This window comes from Pseudophryne corroboree, chromosome 5 (genome assembly GCF_028390025.1).
Source record: "Pseudophryne corroboree isolate aPseCor3 chromosome 5, aPseCor3.hap2, whole genome shotgun sequence".
NCBI classification, from domain to species: Eukaryota; Metazoa; Chordata; class Amphibia; order Anura; family Myobatrachidae; genus Pseudophryne; species Pseudophryne corroboree.
The window spans coordinates 387,139,037-387,159,206 of NC_086448.1; the positions used below are offsets into that span (position 1 = coordinate 387,139,037).

At 49.1% G+C, this 20,170-nt stretch overlaps 1 protein-coding gene across 6 annotated transcripts in view; it reads right to left on the reverse strand.

Moving 5' to 3' along the window:
- CTNND2 (catenin delta 2) overlaps window positions 1-20,170 on the reverse strand; it is a 1,915,824-nt gene that overhangs the window by 1,143,327 nt on the left and 752,327 nt on the right. For all 6 annotated transcript variants that reach the window (XM_063922708.1, XM_063922704.1, XM_063922707.1 and 3 more), the window contains one exon: window positions 110-282. In XM_063922708.1, coding sequence (XP_063778778.1) covers window positions 110-282 — 173 coding nt within the window. The remainder of the gene's footprint in view (window positions 1-109; window positions 283-20,170) is intronic.

Consider the following 20,170-nt stretch of genomic DNA (forward strand, 5'->3'; position numbering starts at 1 on the left):
CTGTAATAAATGCCTTATAATCTGATTTAAATATATGTGAAATAAATGCATAAATGTGCTTTGAAGTACAGCTTTTACAATGAAGAGATGTAGCTACTTGACCACTTACTTGAGTATAGCTCTGAATGGCAGATCTGGCTTGATTGCTCCGGCTTGGGAGCTGCAATGCTGATGTTTCCCCCAAGGCAATGGTCTGGTTGCTATGGTAGCTTGATGAATACTGGAAAGACCCCTCAGGTTTAGAATTGAGCTGAATTGCACTCTGGGATAGGAGGCTGGGCCCTGAGTTAAGAAAAGTAATTTGGAACAGTCATTGATGATCTCAGTGAAGCAGAAAATCACATGAAGCACTGGGTTTGTCAATAACAGTGAGACTTTGATGAACATTGTGTTTGTTAACCTCTACCTCTAGCTACGATGCATATTTATCTCGTTGGTGACATACAATAGCACCTTAGCCTAACCTATTGATATTAAACATTTTTCTCACAGTGGCACGCAATGCTTTCTGCTTACCACAAAGGGTGCATAACAGCAGGGTGGATCAACTCACTGCTCTGCATTGTATGCAGCGTGAACAGTATTGTGAAAAAGGTCTGGTGAAAAATATATGCTTAAAATGTATGGTATAGCAAAAAGGTGATGTGTTAATTGTAGTATAAAAGCATTATGTTGTACAAAATGATGAGCACTAGCACTTTATGCTGTTATCAGTATTTCTTCATATACATGAATTTACAGTATGCAAGGCTCAACTGTACTTCACATACAGGCCAAAATTAAGCATGTACAATTCATGCCCATGTCCAGCAAATTAAGCTGTTATGGAACATGGGGGCAGCTGTATTAAAGTACATGCTGTAAGGTCTCGCTTCACCTCCAGATCGTGGCGAGGCAAAGTCCACATATTGGCAGCAACAAGTATGCGGAAGTGGGATAGTGTTAAACTACCTGTCTTCCGATGTGCATTCTCCAATTGGTGAACTTGTGAGTGGTGGTCACAGGTGCAAAAATATGCTCTGGGCCCCCCTCCTCTACCCCACTCTTAGTATACAATATGCAACACAGCAGTGGGTGAATGGGAGAGGCAGTGAGTGTCAGAGAAAAGTAGAGGGTGACAGAGAGGAAGAGGGTGATGGATAGTGTGTGACAAGGAAAGAGTGGGTGACAGGGAAAGGCACTGGGTGATGTGAAGTAGGTGATTGGAAGAGGCAGAGGGTGATGGGGAGAGGAAAAGGCAGTAGGTGACAGGTATAGCCAGTGGGTGTTGGGGAGAGAGTGATGGACAGTGGGTGACAGGGAGAGGGTGAAAGGTACTGTATAGGCAGTGTGTGACAGAGAGAGGCACTGGTGACGGAGAGGATGATAGGTATAGGCAGCACAGGTGACAGGGAGAGGGTGATGGGCAGTGGGTGACAGGTATAGGCATTGGGTGACTGGGAGAGAGTGACGGAGAGGCAGTGGGTGACAGGAAGAGGTGCTGGATGACAGGGAGAGCCTCTGTGACAGGAAGAGTCTCTGTGTGACAGGAAAAGTGTGACGAGAGGCAGTGGGTGACATATATAGGCAGTCAGTGATGGGGAAAGGGGGTTTTAGGGATAGGCAGTGGGTAGTAGGTACAGGCAGTGAGTGACAGGGAGAGGGTAACTGGCAGTGGGTGACAGAGAGAGGGTGACAGGTATATGATGCAGATAGGGGTTGGGGGTGGGTACTAATTACCCAGACCCAGGTCTGATGTTGGGGCCCAGTGGGGATCCCCCAGTTACCTGGCAGCAGCAGCCTGAGCTCTTGTTCTCAACCCAGCATACACTGCTGTGTGGCTAGGGAAATGCTCAAAGTACTATTTTTACTGTATTTTGGGCCTTATTAAGGTTTGTTAGCAAACCATAAAAGTTAGCAATTGGGTAAAACTATATTGCACTGCAGGTGTGGCAGATGTAACACGTGCAGAGAGATTTAGATTTGGGTGGGGTGTGTTCAAACTGAAATCTAAACTGCAGTGTAGAAATTGAGCAGCCAGTATTTACCCTGCACAGAAACAATATAACCCACACAAATGTAAATCTCTCTTCACATGTTACATCTGCCCCACTTGCAGTGCAACATTGTTTTGCATAATTGATTACTTTTTTGGTTTGCTAACATACCTGAATAACCCCCTTTAGTCTAAGGGTGCATGGCCATGCCTCCTGAAAAGTACATGGGCCCAGCCAGGCTCTCTACTGCCCTGCCAGTGGCAGCTATTATTTTGTGTACAGCTGCTGTTGTCGAAACAGATACCAGCGCCAATAATTGCACCCCTGTCACTTGCCAGTATTTGCTACGGTCATACATGGGGGACGTGAGCCGATTCCACTGCTCCCCAATAATGAGTGTTCTTACATATACCCCATGGGCTCTATTTACTAAGCCTTGGTGAGAGATAAAGTAGAGAGAGATAAAGTACCTGACATTCAGCCCCTAACTGCCCTGTTACAGTTAGGAGCTGATTATCTTATACTTTATGTCCGTCCTCAGAAAAATGGACACAAACTTGTTCACTCTCCCCGGACTTCTATGAGATTTCTGAATTTGGGGGTAAATCTCCTGGCTCCCAAAAAAGTGGTGAAGTCTCCAGTATCCCTGCACTTTGTGGGCAATCCAAAAATTGCTGCAAAACATCAAGGGGGTCTGTGCCATAATGACGCAATTTACTGCACTAGTCTCAAATTGAGGCAACACAAAAATACAAGAGCCTGCCAAGTATAGCACTGCGTTACTATATATAAATATATATATATATATATATATATACATACACAAACACACACACACTTACATTATATATATATATATTTCTCTGACGTCCTAGTGGATGCTGGGACTCCGTAAGGACCATGGGGAATAGCGGCTCCGCAGGAGACAGGGCACAAAATAAAAGCTTAAGGATCAGGTGGTGTGCACTGGCTCCTCCCCCTATGACCCTCCTCCAAGCCTCAGTTAGATTTTTGTGCCCGGCCGAGAAGGGTGCAATCTAGGTGGCTCTCCTGAGCTGCTTAGAATAAAAGTTTAGTTTAGGTTTTTTATTTTCAGTGAGTCCTGCTGGCAACAGGCTCACTGCATCGTGGGACTAAGGGGAGAAGAAGCGAACTCACCTGCGTGCAGAGTGGATTGGGCTTCTTAGGCTACTGGACATTAGCTCCAGAGGGACGATCACAGGTACAGCCTGGATGGGTCACCGGAGCCGCGCCGCCGTCCCCCTTACAGAGCCAGAAGAGACGAAGAGGTCCGGTGAAATCGGCGGCAGAAGACATCCTGTCTTCAGACTAAGGTAGCGCACAGCACCGCAGCTGTGCGCCATTGCTCTCAGCACACTTCACACTCCGGTCACTGAGGGTGCAGGGCGCTGGGGGGGAGCGCCCTGAGACGCAATATAACAGTATATACCTTAGGTGGCAAAAAGAATACATCACATATAGCTCCTGGGCTATATGGATGTATTTTAACCCCTGCCATTTTTACACAAAAAAGCGGGAGATAAGGACGTCGTGAAGGGGCGGAGCCTATCTCCTCAGCACACAAGCGCCATTTTCCCTCACAGCTCCGCTGGAAGGACGGCTCCCTGACTCTCCCCTGCAGTCCTGCTTCAGAATCAGGGTAAAAAAGAGAAGGGGGGGCATTTTTGGCAGCAAATAACGATAATAACAGCAGCTATAAGGGAATAACACTTATATAAGGTTATCCCTGTATATATATAGCGCTGGGTGTGTGCTGGCAGACTCTCCCTCTGTCTCTCCAAAGGGCTAAGTGGGGTCCTGTCCTCTATCAGAGCATTCCCGGTGTGTGTGCTGTGTGTCGGTACGCGTGTGTCGACATGTATGAGGAGGAAAATGATGTGGAGGCGGAGCAGTTGCCTGTGTTGGTGATGTCACCCCCTAGGGAGTCGACACCTGACTGGATGATTGTATTTAAACAATTAAGTGATAATGTCAGCAATTTGCAAAAAACTGTTGACGACATGAGACAGCCGGCAAATCAATTAGTGCCTGTCCAGGCGTCTCAGACACCGTCAGGGGCGCTAAAACACCCGTTACCTCAGTGGGTCGACACAGACCCTGACACAGATACTGAGTCTAGTGTCGACGGTGACGAGACAAACGTAATGTCCAGTAGGGCCACACGTTACATGATCACGGCAATGAAAGAGGCATTGAACCTTTCTGACACTACAAGTACCACAAAGAAGGGTATTATGTGGGGTGTGAAAAAACTACCAATAGTTTTTCCTGAGTCAGAGGAAATAAATGAGGTGTGTGATAAAGCGTGGGTTTCCCCCGATAAAAAACAGCTAATTTCTAATAAATTATTAGCATTATATCCCTTCCCGCCAGAGGTTAGGGCGCGTTGGGAAACACCCCCTAGGGTAGATAAGGCGCTCACACGTTTATCTAAACAAGTAGCGTTACCGTCTCCTGATACGGCCACCCTCAAAGAACCAGCTGATAGAAGGCTGGAAAATATCCTAAAAAGTATATACACACATACTGGTGTTATACTGCGACCAGCAATCGCCTCAGCCTGGATGTGCAGTGCTGGAGTCGCATGGTCGGATTCCCTGACTGAGAATATTGATACCCTGGATAGGGACAATATTTTGTTAACTATAGAACATTTAAAGGATGCATTGCTATATATGCGTGATGCACAGAGGGATATTTGCACCCTGGCATCAAGAGTAAGTGCTATGTCCATCTCTGCCAGAAGAGCGTTATGGACGCGACAGTGGTCAGGGGATGCGGATTCCAAACGGCACATGGAAGTATTGCCGTATAAAGGGGAGGAGTTATTTGGGGCTGGTCTATCGGACCTGGTGGCCACGGCAACGGCTGGGAAATCCACCTTTTTACCCCAGGTCACTTCACATCAGCAGAAAAAGACACCGTCTTTTCAAACTCAGTCCTTTCGTTCCCATAAGTACAAGCGAGCAAAAGGCCACTCCTTTCTGCCCCGGGGCAGAGGAAGAGGAAAAAGACTGCACCGTGCAGCCGCTTCCCAGGAGCAGAAGCCCTCCCCTGCTTCTGCCAAGTCTTCAGCATGACGCTGGGGCTTTACAAGCAGACTCAGATATGGTGGGGGCCCGTCTCAAGAATTTCAACGCGCAGTGGGCTCACTCGCAAGTGGATCCCTGGATTCTACAGGTAGTATCGCAGGGGTACAAACTGGAATTCGAGGCGTTTCCCCCTCGTCGGTTCCTGAAGTCTGCTTTACCAAAGTCTCCCTCCGACAGGGAGGCAGTTTTGGAAGCCATTCACAAGCTGTATTCCCAGCAGATGATAATCAAGGTACCCCTCCTGCAACAGGGAAAGGGGTATTATTCCACGCTGTTTGTGGTACCGAAGCCGGACGGCTCGGTGAGACCAATTTTAAATCTGAAATCCTTGAACACTTACATAAAAAGGTTCAAATTCAAGATGGAGTCACTCAGAGCAGTGATAGCGAACCTGGAAGAAGGGGACTATATGGTGTCTCTGGACATCAAAGATGCTTATCTCCACGTCCCAATATACCCTTCTCACCAAGGGTACCTCAGGTTTGTAGTACAAAACTGTCATTATCAGTTTCAGACGCTGCCGTTTGGATTGTCCACGGCACCTCGGGTCTTTACCAAGGTAATGGCCGAAATGATGATTCTTCTACGAAGAAAAGGCATTTTAATTATCCCTTACTTGGACGATCTCCTGATAAGGGCAAGATCCAGGGAACAGTTAGAAGTCGGAGTAGCACTATCTCAGGTAGTGTTACGTCAGCACGGGTGGATTCTAAATATTCCAAAATCGCAGCTGATTCCAACGACACGTCTACTGTTCCTAGGAATGATTCTGGACACAGTCCAGAAGAAGGTGTTTCTCCCGGAGGAGAAGGCCAGGGAGTTATCCGAGCTAGTCAGGAACCTCCTAAAACCAGGCCAGGTCTCAGTGCATCAGTGCACGAGGGTCCTGGGAAAAATGGTGGCTTCCTACGAAGCGATTCCATTCGGAAGATTCCATGCAAGAACGTTTCAGTGGGATCTACTGGACAAATGGTCCGGATCGCATCTGCAGATGCATCAGCGGATAACCCTGTCGCCAAGGACAAGGGTGTCTCTCCTGTGGTGGCTGCAGAGTGCTCATCTACTAGAGGGCCGCAGATTTGGCATTCAGGATTGGATCCTGGTAACCACGGATGCCAGCCTGAGAGGCTGGGTAGCAGTCACACAGGGAAGGAATTTCCAGGGCTTGTGGTCAAGCATGGAAACATCTCTTCATATAAACATTCTGGAACTAAGGGCCATTTACAATGCCCTAAGTCAAGCAAAACCTCTGCTTCAGGGTCAGGCGGTGTTGATCCAATCGGACAACATCACGTCAGTCGCCCACGTAAACAGACAGGGCGGCACGAGAAGCAGGAGGGCAATGGCAGAAGCTGCAAGGATTCTTCGCTGGGCGGAAAATCATGTGATAGCACTGTCAGCAGTGTTCATTCCGGGAGTGGACAACTGGGAAGCAGACTTCCTCAGCAGACACGACCTTCACCCGGGAGAGTGGGGACTTCACCCAGAAGTCTTCCACCTGATTGTAAACCGTTGGGAAAAACCAAAGGTGGACATGATGGCGTCACGTCTAAACAAAAAACTGGACAGATATTGCGCCAGGTCAAGGGACCCTCAGGCAATAGCAGTGGACGCTCTGGTAACGCCGTGGGTGTACCAGTCAGTGTATGTGTTCCCTCCTCTGCCTCTCATACCAAAAGTACTGAGAATCATAAGAAGGAGAGGAGTAAGAACTATACTCGTGGTTCCGGATTGGCCAAGAAGGACTTGGTACCCGGAACTTCAAGAGATGCTCACGGACGAACCGTGGCCTCTACCTCTAAGAAAGGACCTGCGACTGGGTCCTGGTGACCACGGATGCCAGCCTTCGAGGCTGGGGGGCAGTCACACAGGGAAGAAACTTCCAAGGACTATGGTCGAGTCAGGAGACTTCCCTACACATAAATATTCTGGAACTAAGGGCCATTTACAATGCCCTAAGTCAGGCAAAATCCCTGCTTCTACACCAGCCGGTACTGATCCAGTCAGACAACATCACGGCAGTCGCCCATGTAAATCGACAGGGCGGCACAAGAAGCAGGGTGGCAATGGCAGAAGCCACAAGGATTCTCTGATGGGCGGAAAATCACGTACTAGCACTGTCAGCAGTGTTCATTCCGGGAGTGGACAACTGGGAAGCAGACTTTCTCAGCAGGCACGACCTCCACCCGGGAGAGTGGGGACTTCATCCAGAAGTCTTCACGCTGATTGTAAATCGATGGGAACGGCCACAGGTGGACATGATGGCGTCCCGCCTAAACAAAAAACTAGAGAGATATTGCGCCAGGTCAAGGGACCCTCAGGCGATAGCTGTGGACGCTCTAGTGACACCGTGGGTGTACCAGTCAGTTTATGTGTTCCCTCCTCTGCCTCTCATACCAAGGGTACTGAGAATAATAAGAAAACGAGGAGTAAGAACAATACTCGTGGTTCCGGATTGGCCAAGACGAGCGTGGTACCCGGAACTTCAAGAGATGATCTCAGAGGACCCATGGCCTCTGCCGCTCAGACAGGACCTGCTGCAGCAGGGGCCCTGTCTGTTCCAAGACTTACCGCGGCTGCGTTTGACGGCATGGCGGTTGAACGCCGGATCCTGAGGGAAAAAGGCATTCCAGAAGAAGTCATCCCTACTCTGGTCAAAGCCAGGAAGGACGTAACCGCAAAACATTATCACCGCATTTGGCGTAAATATGTTGCGTGGTGTGAGGCCAAGAAGGCCCCTACAGAGGAATTTCAACTGGGTCGTTTCCTTCATTTCCTGCAAACAGGACTGTCTATGGGCCTAAAATTAGGGTCCATTAGGGTTCAAATTTCGGCCCTGTCGATTTTCTTCCAGAAAGAACTGGCTTCAGTACCTGAAGTTCAGACATTTGTAAAAGGGGTGCTGCACATACAGCCTCCTTTTGTGCCTCCAGTGGCACCTTGGGATCTCAATGTTGTGTTGAGTTTTCTAAAGTCACATTGGTTTGAACCACTTTCCACTGTGGACTTAAAATATCTCACATGGAAGGTGTCGATGCTGTTAGCCTTGGCTTCAGCCAGGCGTGTGTCAGAATTGGCGGCTTTATCATATAAAAGCCCTTACTTAATTTTTCATTCTGACAGGGCGGAATTGAGGACTCGTCCTCAATTTCTACCTAAGGTGGTTTCTGCATTTCACATGAACCAACCTATTGTGGTGCCTGCGGCTACCAGGGACTTAGAGGACTCTAAGTTGCTTGACGTTGTCAGGGCCTTGAAAATATATGTTTCCAGGACGGCTGGAGTCAGAAAATCTGACTCGCTGTTTATCCTGTATGCACCCAACAAGCTGGGTGCTCCTGCTTCAAAGCAGACGATTGCTCGTTGGATTTGTAGTACAATTCAGCTTGCACATTCTGTGGCAGGATTGCCACAGCCAAAATCAGTAAAAGCCCATTCCACAAGGAAAGTGGGCTCATCTTGGGCGGCTGCCCGAGGGGTCTCGGCTTTACAACTTTGCCGAGCAGCTACTTGGTCAGGGGCAAACACGTTTGCTAAATTCTACAAATTTGATACCCTGGCTGAGGAGGACCTGGAGTTCTCTCATTCGGTGCTGCAGAGTCATCCGCACTCTCCCGCCCGTTTGGGAGCTTTGGTATAATCCCCATGGTCCTTACGGAGTCCCAGCATCCACTAGGACGTCAGAGAAAATAAGATTTTACTTACCGATAAATCTATTTCTCGTAGTCCGTAGTGGATGCTGGGCGCCCATCCCTAGTGCGGATTGTCTGCAATACTTGTATATAGTTATTGTTACAAAAATTCGGGTTATTATTGTTGTGAGCCATCTTTTCAGAGGCTCCTTTGCGTTTATCATACTGTTAACTGGGTTCAGATCACGAGTTGTACGGTGTGATTGGTGTGGCTGGTATGAGTCTTACCCGGGATTCAATATCCTTCCTTATTATGTACGCTCGTCCGGGCACAGTATCCTAACTGAGGCTTGGAGGAGGGTCATGGGGGAGGAGCCAGTGCACACCACCTGATCCTTAAGCTTTTATTTTGTGCCCTGTCTCCTGCGGAGCCGCTATTCCCCATGGTCCTTACGGAGTCCCAGCATCCACTACGGACTACGAGAAATAGATTTATCGGTAAGTAAAATCTTATTTTCTCTGACGTCCTAGTGGATGCTGGGAACTCCGAAAGGACCATGGGGAATAGCGGCTCCGCAGGAGACTGGGCACAACTAAAGAAAGCTTTTAGGTCACCTGGTGTGCACTGGCTCCTCCCACTATGACCCTCCTCCAAGCCTCAGTTAGATTTTGTGCCCGGCCGAGGTTGGATGCACACTAGGGGCTCTCCTGAGCTTCTAAAAAGAAAGTATATAATTAGGTTTTTTATTTTACAGTGAGACCTGCTGGCAACAGGCTCACTGCAGCGAGGGACTAAGGGGAGAAGAAGCGAACCTACCTGCTTGCAGCTAGCTTGGGCTTCTTAGGCTACTGGACACCATTAGCTCCAGAGGGATCGACCGCATGGAACTGGCCTTGGTGTTCGGTCCCGGAGCCGCGCCGCCGTTCCCCTTACAGAGCCAGAAGCAAGAAGAGGTCAGGAAAATCGGCGGCAGAAGACATCAGTCTTCACCAAGGTAGCGCACAGCACTGCAGCTGTGCGCCATTGCTCCTCATACACACTTCACACTCCGGTCACTGAGGGTGCAGGGCGCTAGGGGGGGGCGCCCTGAGCAGCAATAAAAACACCTTGGCTGGCAAAAATACCACAATATATAGCCCCAGAGGCTATATATGTGATAATTACCCCTGCCAGAATCCATAAAAAAGCGGGAGAATAGTCCGCGAAAAAGGCGCGGAGCTATCTCCTTCAGCACACTGGCGCCATTTCTCCCTCACAGCTCCGCTGGAAGGAAGCTCCCTGGCTCTCCCCTGCAGTCTACACTACAGAAAAGGGTAAAAAAGAGAGGGGGGGGCACTAAATTTAGGCGCAGTATATATAACAGCAGCTATAGGGGACATAATTCAGTTAGTCCCTGCATTATATAGCGCTCTGGTGTGTGCTGGCATACTCTCACTCTGTCTCCCCAAAGGGCTTTTGTGGGTCCTGTCCTCTGTTAGAGCATTCCCTGTGTGTGTGCGGTGTGTTGTTACGGCTGTGTCGACATGTTTGATGAGGATAATGATGTGGAGGCGGAGCAGATGCCTATAGAAGGGATGTCACCCCCTGCGGGGCAGACACCTGAGTGGATGGACTTATGGAAGGAATTGCGTGCACGTGTCGACTCCTTACACAAAAAATTTGACGACATGCCAAATGCGGGACAGCCGGCTTCTCAGCTCGTGCCTGTCCAGGCATCTCAAAGGCCATCGGGGGCTCTAAAACGCCCGCTACCTCAGATGGCAGATGCGGATGTCGACACGGATACTGACACCAGTGTCGACGACGATGAGTCTAGTCTAATGTCCACTAAGGCCATTCGTTGCATGATTGAAGCAATGAAAGAGGTGTTACAAATTTCTGATATAAACCCAGGTACCACTAAAAAGGGTATTATGTTTGGGGAGAAAAAACTACCCGTAGTTTTTCCCCCATCAGAAGAATTAAATGAAGTGTGTGAAGAAGCGTGGGCTTTCCCTGATAAAAGATTGGTAATCTCTAAGAAGTTACTAATGGCGTTCCCTTTCCCGCCAGAGGATAGGTCACGTTGGGAGACACCCCCTAGGGTGGATAAAGCGCTCACACGTTTGTCTAAAAAGGTGGCACTACCGTCTCCGGATACGGCCGCCCTCAAGGAACCTGCTGATAGAAAGCAGGAGGCGATCCTGAAGTCTGTATATACACACTCAGGCATTATACTTAGACCAGCTATTGCGTCAGCATGGATGTGCAGTGCTGCCGCTGCGTGGTCAGATTCCCTGTCAGAAAATATTGACACCCTAGACAGGGACACTATTCTGCTAACCATAGAGCATATAAAAGACTCAGTCTTATACATGAGAGATGCACAGAGGGAGATCTGCCGGCTGGCATCTAAAATAAGTGCATTGTCCATTTCTGCTAGGAGAGGCTTATGGACTCGCCAGTGGACAGGGGATGCAGATTCAAAAAGGCACATGGAAGTTTTGCCTTATAAGGGTGAGGAGTTATTTGGGGATGGTCTCTCGGACCTAGTTTCCACAGCAACTGCTGGGAAGTCAGCATTTTTACCCAATGTTCCCTCACAGCCTAAAAAGGCGCCGTTTTATCAGGTACAGTCCTTTCGGACTCAGAAAAACAGGCGTGGAAAAGGCGGGTCCTTTCTGTCCAGAGGCAGAGGTAGGGGAAAAAGGCTGCAACAAACAGCAGGTTCCCAGGAGCAAAAGTCCTCCCCCGCTTCTTCCAAGTCCGCCGCATGACGGTGGGGCTCCACAGGCGGAGCCAGGTACGGTGGGGGGCCGCCTCAAAAATTTCAGCGATCAGTGGGCTCGCTCACAGGTGGATCCCTGGATCCTGCAAATAGTATCTCAAGGGTACAAACTGGAATTCGAGGCGTCTCCACCCCACCGGTTCCTAAAATCTGCCTTGCCGATTACTCCTTCAGACAGGGAGGCTGTGCTAGCGGCAGTTCACAAGCTGTATTCCCAGCAGGTGATAATCAAGGTGCCCCTACTTCAACAAGGACGGGGTTACTATTCCACACTGTTTGTGGTACCGAAACCGGACGGTTCGGTGAGACCCATTTTAAATTTGAAATCCTTGAACACATACATAAAAAAATTCAAGTTCAAGATGGAATCGCTCAGGGCGGTTATTGCAAGCCTGGACGAGGGGGATTACATGGTATCCCTGGACATCAAGGATGCTTACCTGCATGTCCCCATTTACTATCCTCACCAGGAGTAGCTCAGATTTGTGGTACAGGATTGCCATTACCAATTCCAGACGCTGCCGTTTGGACTCTCCACGGCACCGAGGGTGTTTACCAAGGTAATGGCGGAAATGATGATACTCCTTCGAAGAAAGGGAGTTTTAATTATCCCGTACTTGGACGATCTCCTAATAAAGGCGAGGTCCAAGGAGCAGTTGTTGGTGGGAGTAGCACTATCTCAGGAGGTGCTACACCAGCACGGTTGGATTCTGAATATTCCAAAATCACAGCTGGTTCCGACGACACGTCTACTGTTCCTGGGTATGATTCTGGATACAGTCCAGAAAAAAGTGTCTCTCCCGGAGGAGAAAGCCAAGGAGCTGTCATCTCTAGTCAGAGACCTCCTGAAACCAAAACAGGTATCGGTGCATCACTGCACGCGGGTCCTGGGAAAGATGGTGGCTTCTTACGAAGCAATTCCTTTCGGCAGGTTCCATGCCAGAATCTTTCAGTGGGACCTGTTGGACCAATGGTCCGGATCGCATCTTCAGATGCATCGCCTAATAACCCTGTCTCCAAGAACCAGGGTGTCTCTGCTGTGGTGGCTGCAGAGTGCTCATCTTCTAGAGGGCCGCAGATTCGGCATACAGGACTGGGTCCTGGTGACCACGGATGCCAGCCTTCGAGGCTGGGGGGCAGTCACACAGGGAAGAAACTTCCAAGGACTATGGTCGAGTCAGGAGACTTCCCTACACATAAATATTCTGGAACTAAGGGCCATTTACAATGCCCTAAGTCAGGCAAAATCCCTGCTTCTACACCAGCCGGTACTGATCCAGTCAGACAACATCACGGCAGTCGCCCATGTAAATCGACAGGGCGGCACAAGAAGCAGGGTGGCAATGGCAGAAGCCACAAGGATTCTCTGATGGGCGGAAAATCACGTACTAGCACTGTCAGCAGTGTTCATTCCGGGAGTGGACAACTGGGAAGCAGACTTTCTCAGCAGGCACGACCTCCACCCGGGAGAGTGGGGACTTCATCCAGAAGTCTTCACGCTGATTGTAAATCGATGGGAACGGCCACAGGTGGACATGATGGCGTCCCGCCTAAACAAAAAACTAGAGAGATATTGCGCCAGGTCAAGGGACCCTCAGGCGATAGCTGTGGACGCTCTAGTGACACCGTGGGTGTACCAGTCAGTTTATGTGTTCCCTCCTCTGCCTCTCATACCAAGGGTACTGAGAATAATAAGAAAACGAGGAGTAAGAACAATACTCGTGGTTCCGGATTGGCCAAGACGAGCGTGGTACCCGGAACTTCAAGAGATGATCTCAGAGGACCCATGGCCTCTGCCGCTCAGACAGGACCTGCTGCAGCAGGGGCCCTGTCTGTTCCAAGACTTACCGCGGCTGCGTTTGACGGCATAGCGGTTGAACGCCGGATCCTGAAGGAAAAGGGCATTCCGGAGGAAGTCATTCCTACGCTGATTAAAGCCAGGAAAGATGTAACTGCAAAGCATTATCACCGCATATGGCGGAAATATGTTGCTTGGTGTGAGGCCAAAAAGGCCCCAACAGAGGAATTTCAACTAGGTCGATTTCTGCATTTCCTACAAGCAGGAGTGACTATGGGCCTGAAATTGGGCTCCATTAAGGTACAGATCTCGGCTCTGTCGATTTTCTTCCAGAAAGAACTAGCTTCACTACCTGAAGTTCAGACGTTTGTGAAAGGAGTGCTGCATATTCAGCCCCCGTTTGTGCCTCCAGTGGCACCTTGGGATCTCAACGTGGTGTTGAGTTTCTTAAAATCACATTGGTTTGAGCCACTTAAAACCGTGGATCTAAAATATCTCACGTGGAAAGTGGTCATGTTATTGGCCTTGGCTTCAGCCAGGCGTGTGTCAGAATTGGCAGCTTTGTCATGTAAAAGCCCTTATCTGATTTTCCATATGGATAGGGCGGAATTGAGGACTCGTCCTCAGTTTCTCCCTAAGGTGGTATCAGCTTTTCACTTGAACCAACCTATTGTAGTGCCTGCGGCTACTAGGGACTTGGAGGATTCCAAGTTACTGGACGTAGTCAGGGCCTTGAAAATGTATGTTTCCAGGACGGCTAGAGTCAGGAAAACTGACTCGCTATTTATCCTGTATGCACCCAACAAACTGGGTGCTCCTGCTTCTAAGCAGACTATTGCTCGCTGGATTTGTAGCACAATTCAGCTGGCGCATTCTGCGGCTGGACTGCCGCATCCTAAATCAGTAAAAGCCCATTCCACAAGGGAGGTGGGCTCATCTTGGGCGGCTGCCCGAGGGGTCTCGGCTTTACAACTTTGCCGAGCTGCTACTTGGTCAGGGGCAAACACGTTTGCAAAATTCTACAAATTTGATACCCTGGCTGAGGAGGACCTTGAGTTCTCTCATTCGGTGCTGCAGAGTCATCCGCACTCTCCCGCCCGTTTGGGAGCTTTGGTATAATCCCCATGGTCCTTTCGGAGTTCCCAGCATCCACTAGGACGTCAGAGAAAATAAGATTTTACTCACCGGCAAATCTATTTCTCGTAGTCCGTAGTGGATGCTGGGCGCCCATCCCAAGTGCGGATTGTCTGCAATACTTGTACATAGTTATTGTTAACTAAAGGGTTATTGTTGAGCCATCTGTTGAGAGGCTCAGTTGTTTTCATACTGTTAAACTGGGTATAGTATCACGAGTTATACGGTGTGATTGGTGTGGCTGGTAGGAGTCTTACCCGGGATTCAAAATCCTTCCTTATTATGTCAGCTCGTCCGGGCACAGTGTCCTAACTGAGGCTTGGAGGAGGGTCATAGTGGGAGGAGCCAGTGCACACCAGGTGACCTAAAAGCTTTCTTTAGTTGTGCCCAGTCTCCTGCGGAGCCGCTATTCCCCATGGTCCTTTCGGAGTTCCCAGCATCCACTATGGACTACGAGAAATAGATTTACCGGTGAGTAAAATCTTATTTTATATATATATATATATATATATATCCAATAAGGATACATGGGAACTGGGAAGTGCTGTGATGACGTCACCGCCCCTGCAATAAGCTGGGTCCTGCCGCCAGTTTGGAAAGGGTCTCAGCTGGGCCGCACCTAGGTAAGACCCATGTACAAAATCAAGGGTGTGACCCAGCATTTTAGTCTAAAATTGGTATAATACCTCCTGAGTTTGACCCACTTTTGCCAAGCCAGGTCAGACCCGGGAGTGGCCCCCTTCCACGGCAGCTCCAATCCAGATTATTCTTGAGTCTGAGCCGTTTACACTGTACACAGGTTAGACTCCGGCTCTGCCCCCTTGACATCACTCGCCCCGCCCCGGATAGTGTCATCACTGCAGGAAGAAGACAGTAGCGTTGCAGTCCTCCCAATGTTGTAAACGGGAACCGGGTCGTATGACCCAGCTTATCCATTTACACAGCCCCTAAATACAAGTCCTTCCTGGGATCAACCCTGCAAGCAAGCCGGGTTGGATGCCCGGGTCACTGGACCCCGATTAACCTATTATTATCTTGGCAATAACCCAAGTTCTAGCGGCAGTATAGAGGTATAACATTCTTTTTATTGTCCTTCAGTCGCCTGTATGTATGCCAACTACTTGGTAAAAGTATGTTTACCATTTTTATTTTGAAGTGTACTTTTTATCTTGTCTCCACATTACCCCCTCCATTAATAGGCACTAGAAAATATTGCACAGACACTATAATAAGATTTTAAACCTACCGGTAAATCTTTTTCTCGTAGTCCGTAGAGGATGCTGGGGACTCCGTAAGGACCATGGGGATAGACGGGCTCCGCAGGAGACATGGGCACTTTAAGAAAGACTTTAGGTATGGGTGTGCACTGGCTCCTCCCTCTATGCCCCTCCTCCAGACCTCAGTTAAAGAAACTGTGCCCAGAGGAGATGGACAGTACGAGGAAAGGATTTTGTTAATCCAAGGGCAAGATTCATACCAGCCACACCAATCACACCGTATAACTTGTGATATACTAACCAGTTAACAGTATGAAAACAACATAGCATCAGTCCAAGACCGATGAAAACTATAACATAACCCTTATGTAAGCAAAACTATATACAAGCCTTGCAGAAGTAGTCCGCACTTGGGACGGGCGCCCAGCATCCTCTACGGACTACGAGAAAAAGATTTACCGGTAGGTTTAAAATCTTATTTTCTCTTATGTCCTAGAGGATGCTGGGGACTCCGTAAGGACCATGGGGATTATACCAAAGCTCCCAAACGGGCGGGAGAGTGCGGATGACTCTGCAGCACCGATTGAGCAAACAAGAGGTCCTCCTCAGCCAAGGTATCAAACTTGTAGAACTTTGCAAAGGTGTTTGAACCCGACCAAGTAGCAGCTCGGCACAGCTGTAGTGCCGAGACCCCTCGGGCAGCCGCCCAAGAAGAGCCCACCTTCCTTGTGGAATGGGCCTTGACCGATTTTGGTAACGGCAATCCAGCCGTGGAATGAGCCTGCTGAATCGTGTTACAGATCCAGCGAGCAATAGTTTGCTTTGAAGCAGGGGCGCCAACTTTGTCGGCCGCATATAGGACAAACAGTGCTTCTGTTTTCCTGACTCTAGCCGTTCTGGACACATAAATTTTCAAAGCCCTGACTACATCAAGGGACTCGGAATCCTCCCAGTCGTGCGTAGCCACAGCCACCACAATAGGTTGGTTCATATGAAACGATGACACCACCTTAGGCAAGAATTGAGGGCGGGTGCGCAATTCCGCTCTATCCATATGGAAAACTAGATAGGGGCTTTTATGAGACAAAGCCGCCTATTCCGATACTCACCTAGCCGAAGCCAAGGCTAACAACATAACCACTTTCCAAGTGAGATATTTCAACTCCACCGTTTTAAGTGGTTCAAACCAGTGTGACTTAAGGAAACTCAACACCACGTTAAGGTCCCAAGGTGCCACCGGAGGTACAAAAGGAGGCTGAATATGCAGCACTCCCTTTACAAAAGTCTGTACGTCTGGGAGAGAAGCCATTTCCTTTTAAAAGAAAATGGATAAGGCCGAAATCTGAACCTTAATGGAGCCTAATTTTAGGCCCAAATTCACTCCAGTTTGTAGGAAGTGAAGGAAACGTCCCAGATGGAATTCTTCCGGAGGAGCATTCCTGGCCTCACACCAAGCAACATATTTTCGCCATATACAGTGATAATGTGTAGCTGTCACGTCCTTCCTAGCCTTTATCAGAGTAGGAATGACCTCATCCGGAATGCCCTTTTCCGCTAGGATCCGGCGTTTATCCGCCATGCCGTCAAACGCAGTCGCGGTAAGTCTTGGAACAGACAGGGCCCCTGTTGCAACAGGTCCTGCTGTAGAGGAAACAGATAGATCTTCTGTGAGCATTTCCAGTAGATCCGGATACCAGGTCCTTCATGGCCAATCTGGAACAATGAGAATTGTCTGTACTCCTCTTTTCCTTATTATTCTCAACACCTTTGGGATGAGAGGAAGAGGAGGAAACACAGACCGTCTGGAACACCCACGGTGTCACTAGGGCATCTACAGCTACCGCCTGAGGGTCTTTTGATCTGGTGCAATACCTCTGCGGCTTTTTGTTGAGGCGGGGTGCCATCATGTCTATCTGGGGCAGTACCCACTGACTTGCAATCTGTGCGAAGACTTCCTGATGAAGTCCCCACTCTCCTGGATGCAGGTCGTGTCTGCTGAGGAAGTCTGCTTCCCAGTTGTCCACTCCCGGAATGAACACTGCTGACAGTGCACTTACGTGATTTTCCGCCCAGCGAAGAATCCTGGCAGCTTCCGCCATTGCCACACTGCTCCTTGTGCCGCCCTGGCGGTTTACATGAGCCACTGCGGTAATGTTGTCTGACTGGATCAGAACTGGTCGGTCGTGCAGTAAGGTCTCCGCTTGACGTAGGGCGTTGTATATGGCCCTCAGTTCCAGGATGTTGATGTGAAGACAAGTCTCTTGACTTGACCAAAGACCTTGGAAGTTTCTTCCCTGCGTGAATGCTCCCCAGCCCCGGAGGCTAGCATCCGTGGTCACCAGGATACAGTCCTGAATGCCGAACCTGCGGCCCTCTAGAAGGTGAGCACTCTGCAGCCACCACAAGAGAGATACCCTGGCTCTGGGGGACAGGGTGATCAACCGATGCATTTGTAGATGTGATCCGGACCACTTGTCCAATAAGTCCCATTGGAAAGTCCTCGCGTGGAACCTGATGAAGGGAATGGCTTCGTATGACGCCACCATCTTTCCCAGGACTCGAGTGCAGTGGTGCACTGACACCTGTTTCGGCTTCAATAAGTTCCTGACTAGAGTCATGAGTTCCTGAGCTTTTTCTATCGGAAGATAAACCTTTTTCTGGTCTGTATCCAGAATCAAGCCCAAGAAAGTCAGACGAGTCGTTGGAACCAACTGCGACTTCGGGATATTGAGAATCCAGCCGTGTTGCTGTAACACCTTCAGTGAAAGTGACATGCTGTTCAGTAACTGCTCTCTTGATCTCGCTTTTATGAGGAGATTGTCCAAGTACGGGATAATTGTGACACCTTGCTTGTGCAGGAGCACCATCATTTCCGCCATTACCTTGGTGAAAATCCTCGGGGCCGTGGAAAGCCCAAACGGCAACGTCTGAAATTGGTAATGACAATCCTGTACAGCAAATCTCAGGTACGCCTGATGAGGTGGATAAATGGGAACATGAAGGTATGCATCCTTTATGTCCAGAGATACCATAAAATCCCCTCCCCCCCCCCCCCCCCCCCCCTTCCAGGCTGGCGATGACCGCTCTGAGCGATTCCATCTTGAACTTGAACCTCTTCAGGTATAGGTTCAGGGATTTTAAATTTAAAATGGGTCTGACCGAACCGTCCGGTTTCGGGACCACAAATAGGGTTGAGTAATATCCCCTCCCTTGTTGAAGCAGGGGAACCTTGACCACCACCTGTTGAAGATACAATTTGTGAATTGCATTTAACACTATCTCCCTTTCCGGGGGAGGAGCTGGTAGGGCCGATTTGAAAAACCGGCGAGGAGGCACCTCTTCGAATTCCAGCTTGTAACCCTGGGAAACAATTTCTATTGCCCAGGGATCCACCTGTGAGTGAACCCAGATGTGGCTGAAAACTTGAAGATGTGCCCCCACTGGGGCGGACTTCTGCAGCGTCATGCGGTGGATTTTGTAGCGGCTTCTGTTCCTGAGAACTAGCTGTGTTGTGCAGCTTTTTTCCTCTGCTCTTACCTCCGGCAAGAAAGGACGCACCTCGTACTTTCTTGTTTCTTTGTGATCAAAAGGACTGCATTTGAAAATGTGGCGCTTTCTTAGGCTGTGAGGGAATATAAGGTAGAAAATTTGATTTACCAGCTGTAGCTGTGGAGACCAGGTCCAAGAGACCTTCCCCAACAATTCCTCACCCTTGTAAGGTAAAACCTCCATATGCCTCTTTGAGTCGGCATCGCCTGTCCATTGCCGGGTCCATAGGACTCGTCTAGCAGAAATGGACATTGCGTTGATTCTAGAACCCAGTAGACTAATGTCTCTTTGGGCATCTCTCATATATAAGACCGCATCTTTTATATATCCCAGGATCAATTAAATGGTATCCTTATCTAGGGACTCAATATCCGCTGATAAGGTATCTGTCCATGCTGCTACCGCGCTACAAACCCAGGCCGACGCAATGTGTGTAAATGGACTTCAAGACAACCTCCTGCTTGCGGTCAGCAGGGTCCCTGAGGGTAGCTGTATCTTGGGATGGCAGCGCTACCTTTTTGGATAAGCGTGTTAATGCCTTATCCACCTTAGGGGAGGATTCCCACCGTATCCTGTCCGTTGGCGGGAAAGGATACGCCATAAGAATCCTTTTGGGAATCTGCAGCTTTTTGTCTGGAGATTCCCAAGCTTTTTCACATAATACGTTCAACTCATGTGAGGGGGGAAAGGATACCTCAGGTTTCTTCCCCTTATACACGTGTACCCTCGTGTCAGGGACAGGGGGTTCCTCTGAAACCATCTTTGATTGCAATAATCATATATCGAATACATTTAGCCACTTTTGGCTGTAATTTTGCATCATCGTAGTCGACACTGGAGTCAGAATGCGTGTCGGTATCTGTGTCTACAATTTGGGATAGTGGGCGCTTTTGAGACCCCGAAGGTCCCTGCAACATAGGGACAGACATGGGTTGACTCCCTGGCTGTTCCCTAGCTTCAGATTTGTCTAATCTTTTGTGCAG